This window comes from Nerophis ophidion, linkage group LG10, assembly GCF_033978795.1.
Source record: "Nerophis ophidion isolate RoL-2023_Sa linkage group LG10, RoL_Noph_v1.0, whole genome shotgun sequence".
Taxonomy (NCBI): domain Eukaryota; kingdom Metazoa; phylum Chordata; class Actinopteri; order Syngnathiformes; family Syngnathidae; genus Nerophis; species Nerophis ophidion.
In genome coordinates, this window is record NC_084620.1 from 29,460,749 (window position 1) to 29,476,798 (window position 16,050).

General features: G+C 43.1%; 1 protein-coding gene across 3 annotated transcripts in view; it reads left to right on the forward strand.

Annotated features, from left to right (window-relative positions):
- The window catches only part of LOC133560617 (arrestin red cell-like), a 17,345-nt gene continuing 1,295 nt past the window's right edge, over positions 1-16,050 (forward strand). The window contains exons 1-13 of one of the 3 annotated variants that reach the window (XM_061913337.1): positions 1-123; positions 8,018-8,048; positions 8,186-8,246; positions 8,337-8,381; positions 8,454-8,653; positions 8,734-8,861; positions 14,924-15,059; positions 15,124-15,208; positions 15,289-15,361; positions 15,438-15,575; positions 15,650-15,733; positions 15,804-15,874; positions 15,967-16,021. In XM_061913337.1, coding sequence (XP_061769321.1) covers positions 101-123; positions 8,018-8,048; positions 8,186-8,246; positions 8,337-8,381; positions 8,454-8,653; positions 8,734-8,861; positions 14,924-15,059; positions 15,124-15,208; positions 15,289-15,361; positions 15,438-15,575; positions 15,650-15,733; positions 15,804-15,874; positions 15,967-16,021 — 1,130 coding nt within the window. In that variant the 5' untranslated portion in view covers positions 1-100. Of the gene's footprint in view, positions 124-1,462; positions 1,513-2,686; positions 7,027-8,017; positions 8,049-8,185; positions 8,247-8,336; positions 8,382-8,453; positions 8,654-8,733; positions 8,862-14,923; positions 15,060-15,123; positions 15,209-15,288; positions 15,362-15,437; positions 15,576-15,649; positions 15,734-15,803; positions 15,875-15,966; positions 16,022-16,050 lie in introns of those variants that run through there. The other 2 variants (XM_061913336.1, XM_061913338.1) reach the window with 2 other exon arrangements.

A 16,050-nucleotide genomic window follows, 5' to 3' on the forward strand; every position in this document is an offset into this window, starting at 1 on the left:
GGGCGTGGCTTCTGTCCTTGTGCCGCGGAAACGGCCAGAAAGCGACAGACTGGACCGAAGCATGCGGAGCAGGAGGGGCAGCTGAAAGGCAGCAGAGGACATGGGGGACAAAGCAGGGACCAGGTAGGCTTGCTTTTATGCAACACATTTGATGAAGCTTTTCAGCCAGATGCGAACGCTTTAAAGATGTCACCTCCCTTTCTATTTACTCACTGCATCCGCCGCCTTCTTCCACTTAAACATTGTATCTGGAGGCAGGAGTTCGCCGCAACTTCCTCAACCAGAACATGTTTGCGGAACAGAAGAATTATAGGAGCACAAAGAATGTTTCGTACACTCCTTTCTCTAAACATGTTGACTGATCAGGTGTGTGACGTCACACACGGACGCTAACGCAGTGTGTCCAAAATGCGGCCGAGGGGGCATTTATGGCTTGCAGCTCGATATTTATAGGTCCCCTGGGAATATTCTATATCAGGCCTTCTCAAACTGTAGTACAGGTACCAGTTTGCGGGCTCTATCTAGTAATACACCAAAGAATCACTTAATTAAATGTTATAATGTAACTGTTTTATTATCCTATATTCAAACAAGTATTACTCTTCAAACGGTGTGTACTGTTACAATATACTTTTTACCCTTCTCAGTGGCCTAGTGGTTAGAGTGTCCACCCTGAGATTGGTAGGTTGTGAGTTCAAACCCTGGCCGAGTCATACCAAAGACTATAGAAATAGGACCCATTACCTCCCTGCTTGGCATTCATGGGTTGGAATTGGCGGTTAAATCACCAAAAATTATTCCCTGGGTGCGGCCACCGCTGCTGCCCACTGCTCCCTTCACCTCGCAGGGGGTGAACAAGGGGATGGGTCAAATCCAGAGGAAAAAATTTCGCCACACCTAGTGTGTGTGTCACTTTAGCTTTAACAAAACCTCTGTCATGTTTTTAATGAATACTTAGGCCTACTACACTACTGTATAATGTTGGTGTTGCTAATGTTTTAAAGTGTTTTCTGAGGTGGTACTTGGTTAAAAAGAGTTTCACAAATTCTATGTTCTATGCATACATTTAAACAGAAGAGGGGCTTATTTAAAAAGAGGAAACATTTAAATAATCACTAATGTTTATTGAATATTATCCATACCTTGACCTCAACTGGAGTTTGTTTTAGGCTATTTAAAAAAAAAGAGTGTCATCTTATAGGAAGTATCAGCATGTTTTTTAGGGCTATTTGCATAAGTGCATGTTTTTGCTGCTTTGGCTAAATTTCCAGGAATACACGCTTCCTGTTTAACTGCAGGATGTGCCCTCTTGCACTTTTACGGCTTTTTCCCTGTCCAGCTTTTTGCCTGATTAAATCTCCTGTAGCTCGACCATAACGGATTGTTCTTCCGTCTGGTTGGACGACGAGGCCAGGGGAAGCAAATTACGTGATTAGATTAATTTTTTGATAATTTCCTCAAGGTGGAACGCGGGTGTTGTTCTTCTACTGCCGTGAGTGACTGCAGCACAGAGTAAGTCAACAAAAGACTTCATCATGTCCCGCAGCTCCTCACTAACTAAATACTTGTACTGAGGGGCCGGCAGGAAGACGACGTGTGTGAGAGAAACAGGAAACAAAACCTCCAGAGTCTCACTAAGCATCAACTTTCCATTGATGAGAGCTTCTTTCTTGAATTGTTTCTCATTAAATAATTAGTATACAGTATAATAAGACTAACCATTTCAACAAAACATACTGTAGGTACAAATTTACTTTTCATTTTGCCACTTTAATGTGGACTTGTGATGATTTTAATCTACATTTAACACACTTATTTGGGGTCTAGAATAGATATGTATTGGATATATTTTGCTGTAAAATATGAGTTACATTTCTATTTTATTAAAATTTTGCCCAACATTTATTTTTCTTTAGTTAAAAAATAAAGAGGAAAGAAGGAAGGAAGAAAGTAGGAAGTAACGATTTGTGTGTGGAGGCGTTCCATTTAATTTGCAAAGGAAACCACGCCTCACCCGCTCCAAAAGTATCAACATATATCTTTTGAAAATGTACGCTGTATAATATATCTATTTTTTGTTTCAGGCGCGCTGGAAAATAAACCCAAAAAACAGTATATAGATTCCCCAGTCACAACATTAGGTGCACTTGGCGTGGTGCAAAACACCGCATCAAGGAAAAGCTGCATTTAGAAGCAACAATGTCACTCCATGTTTGACGTTAGTGTTATTGTGCGCATGCCATGAGTAGAAGAAAACAATACCCCAAACCAAGTATAGTAATGTCAACATTTACGTTAGAGTTTAGCACCTGCTCCATCTTCATAAACATAAACAGTTCTGTGTGCTAACAGCTAAAATTATGTACAACGCAAACTATAACCTGCTACCCAAGAATGTATAACATCCATCCATCCATCCATTTCCTACCGCTTATTCCCTTTTGGGGTCGCGGGGGGCGCTGGCGCCTATCTCAGCTACAATCGGGCGGAAGGCGGGGTACACCCTGGACAAGTCGCCACCTCATCGCAGGGCCAACACAGATAGACAGACAACTTTCACACTCACATTCACACACTAAGGCCAATTTAGTGTTGCCAATCATATATATACCTACATCACAAACATCAGTGTAAAAAGTATTGTGATGTTAACAACCCCAACCCGTAAAAAAGCACCATGTTACAGAAACGACAAGAAGGAGCCATTCGGGTACACTACGGCAGAGAAGAGAGGGCGCATCCTTGCATGTATCTGTGACGGGGCCGGGTGAAATCATGTCTTTGGACAATTCTCAACAAAAAAATTAATAAATGTAACCTTAGAGGAAAGCAAATTTAAAACATTTGTATGCCCGACCGTCCAACACTTAAAACCTTTAGCATATCCGTATGTGGAATTAACTTATGGAATGAATGATTCAGTTTAAGAGACTGTTCAAACTACAAGTGTTTAAAAAAGTACACAGAACAATAATTACGATGAACATCTTGAGCCCTTTTTTTTTTAGATAATGATTATTTATGTATTTAGTATTTGGTGTGTATGTATATATATATATAATGTATGTGTGTGTGTATGTACGTATATGTATGTTTGTATGTATATATATATATATATATATATATATATATATGTGTGTGGGAAAAATCACAAGACTACTTCATCTCTACAGAACTGTTTCATGAGGGGTTCCCTCAATCATCAGGAGATTTCTGATGATTCTCTCCTGATGATTGAGGGAACTCCTCATGAAACAGTTCTGTAGAGATGACTCCTCAATATTGCTTTGTTTATTGCAGTTCTGAGAGTTGCTGGGTCAGGTTTGGTTTTGTAATCGGATTGCATTGTTATGGTATTGCGTGTATTGTTTTGTTGGATTGATTAAAAAAAAAATTATAAAAAAAAAAAGAGAATCGATTCTGAATCGCACATGAGAATTGCCATTCATATTCGAATCCATTTTTTCCCTCACCCCTAATGTATATGTATATGCTTATATACATGTATAAATGTATATGTTTATATATTTGTATAAACTGTATTTCCTTGAGTAGCCGCCGGGCATGTCATATGCGCCTGCCTTGAATTACTGCCGGGTCAAATTCGCCCCCCCAAATTACTAAGCGCATGCTTACTTTTACCGCCGGGTCAAATTCGTCACATGAGTGGCGCTTCCCCTGACGTCTTTTTCAAAATGACGGAGAAATTATTTTGGCTTTTATTAGCTGTAAACCAGGGGCCTTGTTCCACAGCCATAGACATCACACTAATGGTTGTGATATAAAACAACTTCAACACTCCTACTAATACGCGCCACACTCCGCGAACCCACATTAAACGATGACAAACATACTTCGTGCGTTGGTTGAGGTGGGCGGGGTTGGGGGCACGTGTATAATGTAGCCAGGAGTCACGGATGCACGGAATTATGGGCAATCCCTATGCTGCCTTTATAATGTGCCACAGAGCCAATGTTCTCCAGAAATGTGCTTGGTGTAGGTTCACGGAGTGTGGCGCACACCAGCAAGAATGTTAAAGCTGCCTACATCACAAACATCAGTGTAAAAGGTATTGTGATGTTAACAACCCCAACCCGTAAAAAAGCACCATGTTACAGAAACGACAAGAAGGAGCCATTCGGGTACACTACGGCAGAGAAGAGAGGGCGCATCCTTGCATGTATCTATGACGGGGCCGGGTGAAATCAAGAGGGAAGCCTGACCCCTGATGACCCCGATCTTCGAAACCAAAGCCATCACCAGAGTATGTACCTGGAACGTGCGCAAACTGTTTTAGTGTGGGCGCATGGACCAGGTGCTGAAGACTATGAGGGACTATCGCCTGGACATTTTAGGCGTTAGTGAAATGAGGTGGACTGGGCAGGGGCGCCTCGTCATTGATGGAGCAACCGTTCTTTTCTCTGGGAAGCAAGACCACCATACCCATTGAGTCGGGATGATCCTTTCCAACTGTGCGGCACTTGCGCTAGTGGGATGGAAACCGGTGAATGAGCGCATCATCACAGCAAGGCTCTATAGTAGACATGCCAAAGTGACCATTGTGCAAGTCTATGCCCCAACCGAGGTTGCCTCAGAAGAGGACAAGGATGCCTTCTACAGCCAGCTCCAAGCCGTGCTTGATGCGATCCCCAGCTATGACATCAAGATGCTGATTGGAGACCTAAATGCGGAAGTGGATGGCGGTAGAAGGGGCCTCAATGCCACAGTGGGACCACACGGGTCTGCAAACTCTACCAATGACAACGGGGAGAGACTGCTGCTGCTATCCAGTACCAACGGCCTCAGCATTGGTAACACGTTTTTCAAGCACAAACAGATCCATAAGATGACATGGGTTTCACCTGGGGGCGGAACCCGAAATGAGCTGGACTACATATGCATAAACACAAGGTGGCGTTCGTCACTGTTAGACGTTTGTGCACACAGGGGTGCAGATGTAGGCTCAGAACACTTTCTTGTGGTGGGTAAAATCAGGCGGAAGCTGAAAAAGGTGCAAAAAATGACAACCAAGAGACCCTACGCAGTGGAAAAGCTTAAGAACACTAACCTGTCGAGAAACTACCGTGAGGAGTTGAGGAAGAAGCTTGAGGTACCACCAAATCCTTCAATTGAGGAGCAGTGGAGTCTCAGAAGGGGCACCAACAAGGAGAGATGGATAACAGAAAAGACCTGGAAATTGATTGACGAAAGGAAGATGGCAAAGATGGAAAGAGAACAGAAGAGGAGGCTCCGATGCTGGAGGATGAAAGACGAGGAGTACAGACACCTTGACCAGGAAGTAAAAAAGAGCTGCAGGAAAGACAAACGGAGGTGGCTGCAGGAGAAAGCAAAAGAAGCACAAGAGGCAGCAGAGAAAAACAACACTAAAACACTCTACAGGATTGTGCGGGAGCTAACCAGCTCCAGGAGCAGCTCCGGGGTGCCAATCAAGACAGGGCACTACTAAGCGACGAGGAACAGGAAGCAAGGTGGGTGGAGCACTTCAAAGAGGTTCTCAACCAGCCAACACCTCCCACTCTCTTTCTTTTTGATCGGGAAACACCAACCCCAACTCTGATAGTCACCTCAGAAGAGAAACCAGGACCGAGGTTGCCCAAGCAATCAAGAGCCTCAAGAACAGCAAGGCACCAGGACTCGACGAGGTATCTGCTGAGTTGCTGAAGCACGGTCAGGAGGTGGTTGTGGAGAGCCTCACGCACCTGTTCAACCTGATCTGGCATGCCGAAGAGGTCCCTGCTGACTGGAGACGGGGGGTTATAGTGACGCTGCCAAAGAAGGGAAACCTCGCAGACTGCAACAACTGGCGGGGCATCACACTGCTGTCGATTCCAGTTAAAGTTTTCTGTAGTGTGCTGCTCCAACGCCTAAAAAAAGAGGTTAGTAACATCTTATTGCAAGGGCAAGCCGGCTTCCGAAAGGGAAGGTCTTGCGCGGAACAGATCTTCACTCTTCGCAACATCATAGAACAATGCCAAGAACTCCAGACACCCCTCATCATCAATTACATCGATTTCAAGAAAGCCTTCAAAAGCATCCACCGGGAATCACTGTGGCAGATCCTCCAGCTATACGGTATACCATCAAAGTACGTCAACATCTTCAGAGCCCTGTACCACAACTCCACCTGGCTGGTGAAAACCACCAACAGCACAACCGACGACTTTGACATTGTGAACGGGGTAAGACAGGGTTGCATCTTGTCCCCCTTACTGTTCATAATTGTCATAGACTTTGTCATGAGGAAGTCTGTCGTCGGAACAAACCTGGGCATTACGTGGGGAGGGGGCAGACTGGCAGATCTGGACTTTGCGGACGACTAGGCCCTGCTTAGCCATTCCTACGCTGCGCTCCAAAAATTGACCAACAATCTGCATGAGCAAGGGGAAAAAGTTGGCCTACGTATAAGCCAAGAGAAGACCAAGGCCATGACCGTCGCACAAGACCAAAACGTTCCACTGCTCACCGTAGGCGAACAAGGCATAGAGTACGTTAAGAACTTCACGTATCTGGGAAGCAACATCTCAAATACTGGAGACGCAGAAAAGGACGTACAGACCAGATTCGGAAAAGCTGCAGGAGTCTTCCAACGCCTCCAGAACATCTGGTCGAAAATCTATCAGTACGTCCACAAAGCTGCGCCTCTATATGTCAGTAGTCATCCCTACAGTGACCTATGCCTGTGAGACGTGGATGAAGACATCAAGCATCACGAACAAGCTGGATGTCTTCCACCGACGGTGCCTAAGATACATCTTGAAGATCTCATGGAGAGACCACATCACCAATGAAGAGGTGATGAGAAGGGCAGGGGTAGCACCATTGAGTGCCAGAAGGGGGAAAGAGGAAGAGAAGATGACCAAAGAAGACTTGGAGACAAACAGCCAAGGAAGACCTGAGAGAGATGGGAGTCAGCTGGCATCGAGCAAGAAGGGTTGCCAATGACTGGAACAAATGGAGGGGACTCGTCGCCCAATGTTCCAACAGGAACGGAGGAACTAAGTCTAAGTAAGTCTTCTTAAATAAACCTTTGTTTCTTTCTCCCTTGAATGCACTTCAAAATGTTCTGTTCTTTTACTTTATGGAGCAAACAGTCTCCTCTTCATTACAAATGTTGCTACGTTTGTATTGAATGGTATCTGCTTCAGGGTTGTATCCCGCGCATTGAGACAGGCGCATGCGTGTTACAAAGGGTCCTCTCCAGCCGCACACCCCCTCTTGAGATACCTCGTTTCCAATCGCATAATCCAGGTGTGTTAGTCCGACTTTTCAAAAAACGGACACGATCGGATTAAGGTGTTTCAATGGGTTGTAGGACGCTTATTTAGAGCCAAACTATTTGAAAAATCGGACTAATTTAGTGCACGGACACGTACTGACTCATTAGAATATGGAGACAAGAGTCCCCCCTCTGACTTTCGGTGGCACACGTCACTTGTACTTGAAATAGTAAATCGATCGCTCCTGGGTTTAAATCTGTATTGGAATTGGTGTGATTAAAATTTTCCAAATTATGTTTTAAAATTTTTAAATTGTTTAATACACTTAACTTTGGCACAGTAATTAAAAATTTGGAATGTTCATTGAGTTGCTCGAGGTGATATTATACATTAGGTGCTGGGATGCATGATTTCAACCTTTCAAAACACCTTTTGGACCACCAATTTTTGACCTCGGTATTTGTCATATCCTAGTTTCGGCCCAATGTCAACTTGTGGAAGCAATATAGAAATATAAAAACGGATTTCAGAACATTCAGAGATACTTCCATCTCATTAAAAATATATATTTTAAATAATTGAATGCTCAGTGTAATGGACTCTTTAGTATGGACACCATAGCACTAAATGTGCTTTTGTCAGGATGGTTGAAGGTCGCCATGGCAACAGCATGATGCGGTTGCCCTCTTTGCAAGCTGGTCATTTTTTTTGCGGCAGATGTCTAAAGGTCAAACTGTCACACTTTAAATCTTGTCCTTTTTAACTTTTACATTTTACAGAGTCTTCAAGAAGTCCAGCCCCAACTGCAAGGTAAGGGCATTGCGTGTGCGTGCGTGTGCGTGCGTGCGTGTGTGTGTGTGTGTGTGTGTGTGTGCGTGTGTGTGTGTTTGTGTGTGTGTGTGTGTGTGAGTGAGTGCCATGATGACTCTTCTCTTTGAATTCCATAGCTGACTGTTTATCTGGGCAAGCGGGACTTCATAGATCACTTAGATCATGTGGATCCAGTGGGTGAGTGCACACACAATCAGATGGTGGTTTTTGTCTTCCAAACATACTTAAATGAACGACGCCATGTTGGATTTTGGCATTTATTTGCAGACGGAGTGCTCCTTGTGGACCCAGAGTATCTCAAGGGTCGCAAAGGTACAAAAAGCTAAAAGGAAGCGTGAAGCAGGAATGGTGCGTGTTTAACAATAAAATGCTTTATGTCCACAGTGTTTGTAATGCTGACTTGTGTGTTTCGTTACGGTCGTGAGGACCTGGACGTCTTGGGCCTTTCCTTCCGAAAGGATCTTTACGTGAGCACTTTTCAGGTTTTCCCTCTCCTGGATGAGGAAGAGCAGAAACCTTTGAGCTACCTGCAGGGGAGGCTGTTAAAAAAGCTTGGCCAACATGCCTACCCCTTCAACTTCAGTGTAAAAAAACCTCAACATCAACATTGATTTTTGGAGTAAATTGCCCACAGACTTTGATTTGTGTGTTTGGATCTGTTCAGATCCCCCAGAACCTGCCCTGCTCAGTTACCCTGCAGCCCGGCCCAGAGGACACTGGCAAGGCGTGTGGCGTGGACTACGAGCTTCAAACTTTCTGTGCCAACACAGCGGATGAGAAGCTTCATCAAAGGTACTTCCTGCTTTCTAGCAGTTTGCTTTGATGTCATCAGCTTCCAAGGATGCAGAGATGCATTTAGTTAAACAATATTTTTATTTCAATGACTGTGATAGATTTCTGACATCACTGACATAAATACAAAGTGTCTCAATTGGCCCATTGGGGCCCCGGTTTTGAATGAAGGATATATATATGTATGTATGTATGTGTGTGTATATATATATATGTATATGTATGTATGTATGTGTGTGTACATATACATATGTATGTATAATATGTATATATATGTATACATATATGTATATATATATATATATATATATATATATATATTAGGGCTGCGAATCTTTGGGTGTCCCACTATTCGATTCAATATCGATTCGATAATATATCGATTTTTTTCGATTCAATGCGATTCTCGATTCCAAAACGATATTTTTCCGATTCAAAACGATTCTGTACTCATTCAATACATAGGATTTCAGCAGGATCTACCCCAGTCTGCTGACATGCAAGCAAAGTAGTAGATTTTTGTAAAAAGCTTTTATAATTATAAAGGACAATGTTTTATCAACTGATTGCAATAATGTAAATTTGTTTTAACTATTAAACAAACCAAAAATATGACTTATTTTATCTTTGTGAAAACATTGGACATGGTGTGTTGTCAAGCTTATGAGATGCGATGCAAGTAAGCCACTGTGACACTATTGTTTTTTTGTGTTTTTTTTTGTAAATGTCTAATGATAATGTAAGTGAGGGATTTCTAATCACTGCTATGCTGAAATTATAACTAATATTGATACTGTTGTTGATAATATTCATTTTTGTTTCACTACTTTTGGTTTGTTCTGTGTCGTGTTTGTGTCTCCTCTCAATTGTTCTGTTTATTGCAGTTCTGAGTGTTGCTGGGTCAGGTTTGGTTTTGGAATTGGATTGCATTGTTATGGTATTGCTGTGTAGTGGTTTGTTGGATTGATAAAAAAAAATAAAAATTGATTTTAGAGGTGGCGACTTGTCCAGGGTGTACACCACCTTCCGCCCGATTGTAGCTGAGATAGGCGCCAGCGCCACCGCGACCCCAAAAGGAATAAGCGGTAGGAAATGGATGGATGCATGGATTAAAAAAAAAAAAAAAAAAAAAAAAATCGATTCTATTCGTATTCGAATCGATTTTTCCCCACACCCCTAATATATATGTGTATATATATGTATGTATAAATGGTTATGTATATATATGTGTATATATATAAGTATATATACATGCATATGTGTATATATGTATGTATATATACATATATGTATGTGTATTTATATATATATATATATATATATATATATATATATGTATATAGATTTATACTATACATACACACCTATATATATGTATATACATGTGTATATAAATACATACATATACAGTATGTATATACATATATATATATATACATATACATGTATATAGATATATAAACATGTGTATATATATGTATATACATATGTGTGTATATATATATATATGTGTATATATATATATATATATATATACTGTACATAAGTATATATGTATACATATATGTGTGTGTGTATATATGTGTGTGTGTATATATATATGTATGTTTATATATGTAAATGTATATATATATGTATGTGTGTATATATATATATATATATGTTTATATATGTATATAAATATAAATGTTTATGTATAAATATGTATATGTGATTATATTTGCTTGTATATATATGTGTATATAGTGTATGTTTATGAATGAATATTTATATGTAGACAGTCTGATACCCCATACTCTCTGAGCACTCCCCACAGGACTTCCCGAGGGACATGGTCGAATGCCTTCTCCAAGTCCACAAAGCACATGTAGACTGGTTGGGCAAACTCCCATGCACCCTCAAGAACCCTGCCGAGAGTATAGAGCTGGTCCACAGTTCCACGACCAGGACGAAAACCACACTGTTCCTCCTGAATCCGAGGTTCGACTATCCGACGTAGCCTCCTCTCCAGTACACCTGAATAAACCTTACCGGGAAGGCTGAGGAGTGTGATCCCACGATAGTTGGAACACACCCTCCGGTCCCCCTTCTTAAAGAGAGGAACCACCACCCCGGTCTGCCAATCCAGAGGTACCGCCCCCGATGTCCACGCGATGCTGCAAAGTCTTGTCAACCAAGACAGCCCCACAGCATCCAGAGCCTTAAGGAACTCCGGGCGGATCTCGTCCACCCCTGGGGCCTTGCCACCGAGGAGCTTTTTAACTACCTCGGCGACCTCAGCCCCAGAAATAGGAGAGTCCACCACAGATTCCCCAGGCACTGCTTCCTCATAGGAAGACGTGTTGGTGGGATTGAGGAGGTCTTCGAAGTATTCCTTCCACCTATCCACAACATCCGCAGTTGAGGTCAGCAGAACACCATCCGCACCATACACGGTGTTGATAGTGCACTGCTTCCCCTTCCTGAGGCGGCGGACGGTGGTCCAGAATCGCTTCGAAGCCGTCCGGAAGTCGTTTTCCATGGCTTCCCCGAACTCCTCCCATGTCCGAGTTTTTGCCTCCGCGACCGCTGAAGCTGCACACCGCTTGGCCTGTCGGTACCTGTCCACTGCCTCCGGAGTCCTATGAGCCAAAAGGACCCGATAGGACTCCTTCTTCAGCTTGACGGCATCCCTCACCGCTGGTGTCCACCAAGGGGTTTTAGGATTGCCGCCCCGACAGGCACCAACTACCTTGCGGCCACAGCTCCGATCTGCCGCCTCGACAATAGAGGTGCGGAACATGGTCCACTTGGACTCAATGTCTTATTGTGGCGGTCCGTTCCCTGTACGATCAGTGCCAGAGCTTGGTCCGCATTGCCGGCAGTAAGTCGAACACATTTCCAGTGAGGGTTGGACTCCGCCAAGGCTGTCCTTTGTCACCGATTCTGTTCATAACTTTTATGGACAGAATTTCTAGGCGCAGTCAAGGCGTTGAGGGGTTCCGGTTTGGTAACCGCAGGATTAGGTCTCTGCTTTTTGCAGATGATGTGGTCCTGATGGCTTCATCTGACCGGGATCTTCAGCTCTCGCTGGATCGGTTCGCAGCCGAGTGTGAAGCGACCGGAATGAGAATCAGCACCTCCAAGTCCGAGTCCATGGTTCTCGCCCGGAAAAGGGTGGAGTGCCATCTCCGGGTTGGGGAGGAGACCCTGCCCCAAGTGGAGGAGTTCAAGTACCTAGGAGTCCTGTTCACGAGTGAGGGAAGAGTGGATCGTGAGATCGACAGGCGGATCGGTGCGGCGTCTTCAGTAATGTGGACGTTGTACCGATCCGTTGTAGTGAAGAAGGAGCTGAGCCGGAAGGCAAAGCTCTCAATTTACCGTTCGATCTACGTTTCCATCCTCACCTATGGTCATGAGCTTTGGGTCATGACCGAAAGGATAAGATCACGGGTACAAGCGGCCGAAATGAGTTTCCTCCGCCGTGTGGCGGGGCTCTCCCTTAGAGATAGGGTGAGAAGCTCTGCCATCCGGGAGCGACTCAAAGTAAAGCCGCTGCTCCTTCACATCGAGAGGAGCCAGATGAGGTGGTTCGGGCATCTGGTCAGGATGCCACCCGAACGCCTCCCTAGGGAGGTGTTTAGGGCACGTCCAACCGGTAGGAGGCCACGGGGAAGACCCAGGACACGTTGGGAAGACTATGTCTCCCGGCTGGCCTGGGAACGCCTCGGGATCCCCCGGGAAGAGCTAGACGAAGTGGCTGGGGAGAGGGAAGTCTGGGTTTCCCTGCTTAGGCTGTTGCCCCCGCGACCCGACCTCGGATAAGCGGAAGATGATGGATGGATGTTTATATGTATATATGTGTATAAAAATGTATGCATGTGTATATATATGTATGTATGCATGTGTGTGTGTATTTATATATATATATATGTATATATATAATATATATGTATATATGTATATATATATATATATATATATATATATATATATATATATATATATATATATATATATATATATGTGTATATGTGTACAAACCTCGTTTCCATATGAGTTAGGAAGTGGTGTTAGAAGTAAATAAAAACGGAATACATTGATTTGCAAATCATTTTCAACCCATATTCAATTGAATGCACTACAAAGACGAGATATTTGATGTTCAAACGCATAAACTTTATTTTTCTTTTGCACGTAATAATTAACTTAGAATTTCATGGCTGCAACACATGCTAAAGTAGTTGGGAAAGGGCATGTTCACCACTGTGTTACATCACATTTTCTTTTAACAACACTCAATAAACGTTTGGGAACTGAGGAAACTAATTGTTGAAACTTTGAAAGTGGAATTCTTTACCATTCTTGCTTGATGTACAGCTTAAGTTGTTCAACAGTCCGGGGTCTTGTTGTCGTATTTTACGCTTCATAATGCGGCACACATTTTCGATGGGAGACATGTCTGGACTGCAGGCGGACCAGGAAAGTACACGCACTCTTTTACTACGAAGCCACGCTGTTGTAACACTTGGCTTGGCATTGTTTTGCTGAAATAAACAGGGGCATCCATGATAACGTTGCTTGGATGACAACATATGTTGCTCCAAAACGTGTATGGACAATTCAGATGTGTAAGTTACCCATGCCTTGGGCACTAATACACCCCCATACATCACACATGCTGGCTTTTGAACTTTGCGGCTATAACAATCTGGATGGTTATTTTCCTCTTTTTTCCGGAGGACACCACGTCCACAGTTTCCAAATACAATTTGAAATGTGGACTCGTCAGACCACAGTACACTTTTCCACTTTGCATCAGTCCATCTTAGATGAGCTCGGGCCCAGCGAAGCCGGTGGCGTTCCTGGGTCTTGTTGATACTGTAAATTGCTTTCGCTTTGCATATTAGAGTTTTAACTTGCACTTACAGATGTAGCGACCAACTGTAGTTACTGTCAGTGGTTTTATGAAGTGTTCCTGAGCCCATGTGGTGATATCCTTTACACACTGTCGGTTTTTGATGCAGTACCGCCTGAGGGATCAACGGTCCGTAATATCATCGCTTACTTACAGTGATTTCTCCTGATTTTCTGAATCTTTTGATGATTTTACGGACCCTAGATGGTAAAATCCCTAAATTCCTTGCAATAGCTCGTTGAGAAATGTTGTTCTAAAACTGTTCGACAATTTGCTTACAAAGTGGTGACCCTCACCCCATCCTTTCTTGTGAAAGACTGAGAATTTTTTGGAAAGCTGCTTTTATACCCAATCATGGCACCCACCTGTTCCCAATTAGCCTGCACACCTGTGGATGTTCCAAATAAGTGTTTGATGAGCATTCCTCAATTTAATCAGTATTTATTGCCACCTTTCCCGACTTCTTTGTCACGTGTTGCTGGCATCAAATTCTAAAGTTAATGATTATTTGCACAAAAAAAAATGTTTATCAGTTTGAACATCAAATATTTTGTCTTTTTAGCATAGGCAACTGAATATGGGTTGAAAATGATTTGCAAATCATTGTATTTAGTTTATATCTACATCTAACACAAGTTTCCAACTCATATGGAAACAGGGTTTGTATATATATAAATGTACAGTATGTATGATGTATGTATATATATATATATATATATGTATATGTATGTATGTAGCTATGTGTGTTTGCTTGTGTGTGTGTGTGTACATATAGATGTAAAAAATATAAAAACATCCATCCATCCATTTTCTATTACTTGTCCCTTTTGGGGTCGCTGGCGCCTATCTCAGTTGCATTCGGGCGGTAGGCGGGGTACATCCTGGACAAGTCGCCACCTCATCGCAGAAATATAAAAACATTACCCCTTTTTTTTTTTTACTTTGGAAGTGTGCGGGTAGGATTGTGGAAGCTGACAGGCCATAGTTTTAGAAACCCTATTAAAGTGTGAAAACATTTTTAATGGGGGGTTTACAAGTTAATATCCGCTTACTATTCTGTTTTTTCCATCTGAGATGCAGCCTAAATGTCATCTTCGTTAATCTCTTACATGACTTCTGGAATATAAAATGTTCACAGATATGATTTTTAAATGTGTATTTCCAGGAACTCGGTGCTCTTAGTGATCCGTAAGGTGCAGTTTGCGCCAGAGAAGAGAGGCCCACAGCCCATGGCGGAGACGAGCCGCAGCTTTCTGATGTCGGAGAGACCTCTGCACCTGGAGGCCTCGCTGGATAAGGAGGTGTTTGCTCATTCAAATTGTTGAATAAATTTGAATACACTCACACATTTGTGTCCACCTGCAGCTGTATTACCATGGCGAGCCCATCAGTGTCAACGTTCACGTCTCCAACAACTCCACTAAGACGGTCAAGAAAGTCAAGATATCAGGTATTTCCGACACAACAGGCTCTTTTTTGGGAGATCATCTATCATGTCAAAGGTCACTAATTAATGTTATCATCTCCCAGTCCGTCAGTATGCAGACATCTGTCTCTTTTCCACGGCCCAGTACAAGTGTCCTGTGGCCCAGCTGGAGGCAGAGTAAGTACCTTTTTGTAGCATGACGTCCAACAACCCATCCAGCCATTTACTAAAGATCCTTCTTCTTCCTATTCAGTGATCAGGTTTCTCCCAGCTCCACCTTCTGCCAGGTCTACACACTGACACCCTGCATGGGTACCAATAGGGAAAAGAGAGGCCTGGCCTTGGACGGAAAACTCAAACATGAAGACACCAACCTGGCCTCCAGCACCATGTATGTACACACACATATACACACACACACACACCCTTTCTCGTCATGTCCACTCATGTGTGTAATTGTTCTAGAGTGAAAGAGGGGGACAACAAGGAGATGATGGGCATCTTAGTATCCTACAGGGTCAAAGTCAAACTGGTGGTGTCTTTAGGAGGGTATGTGACACGTCATGATTGGCGAGCTATACTGGCAAATAAACCATATTGTGTGTGTGTGTGTGTGTAGGGACATCGCAGTGGAGCTTCCGTTTGTCCTGATGCATCCCAAACCAATGGGCCAGCCCAGCCTGCAGCCAGGTACAACACACACGCCGTTCACTGATGTATTAATCTGCATAAGCGGGTCGGATTATAGCGCACTCCAATTTGTGTTGTTTTTGCCTGTCCAGCGTCTCCTGAGGCTGATGCTCCTGTTGATGCAAACCTCATAGATTTTGATATGAGGTAAGTGTGTGTGTCTTTGATTTTTTTTT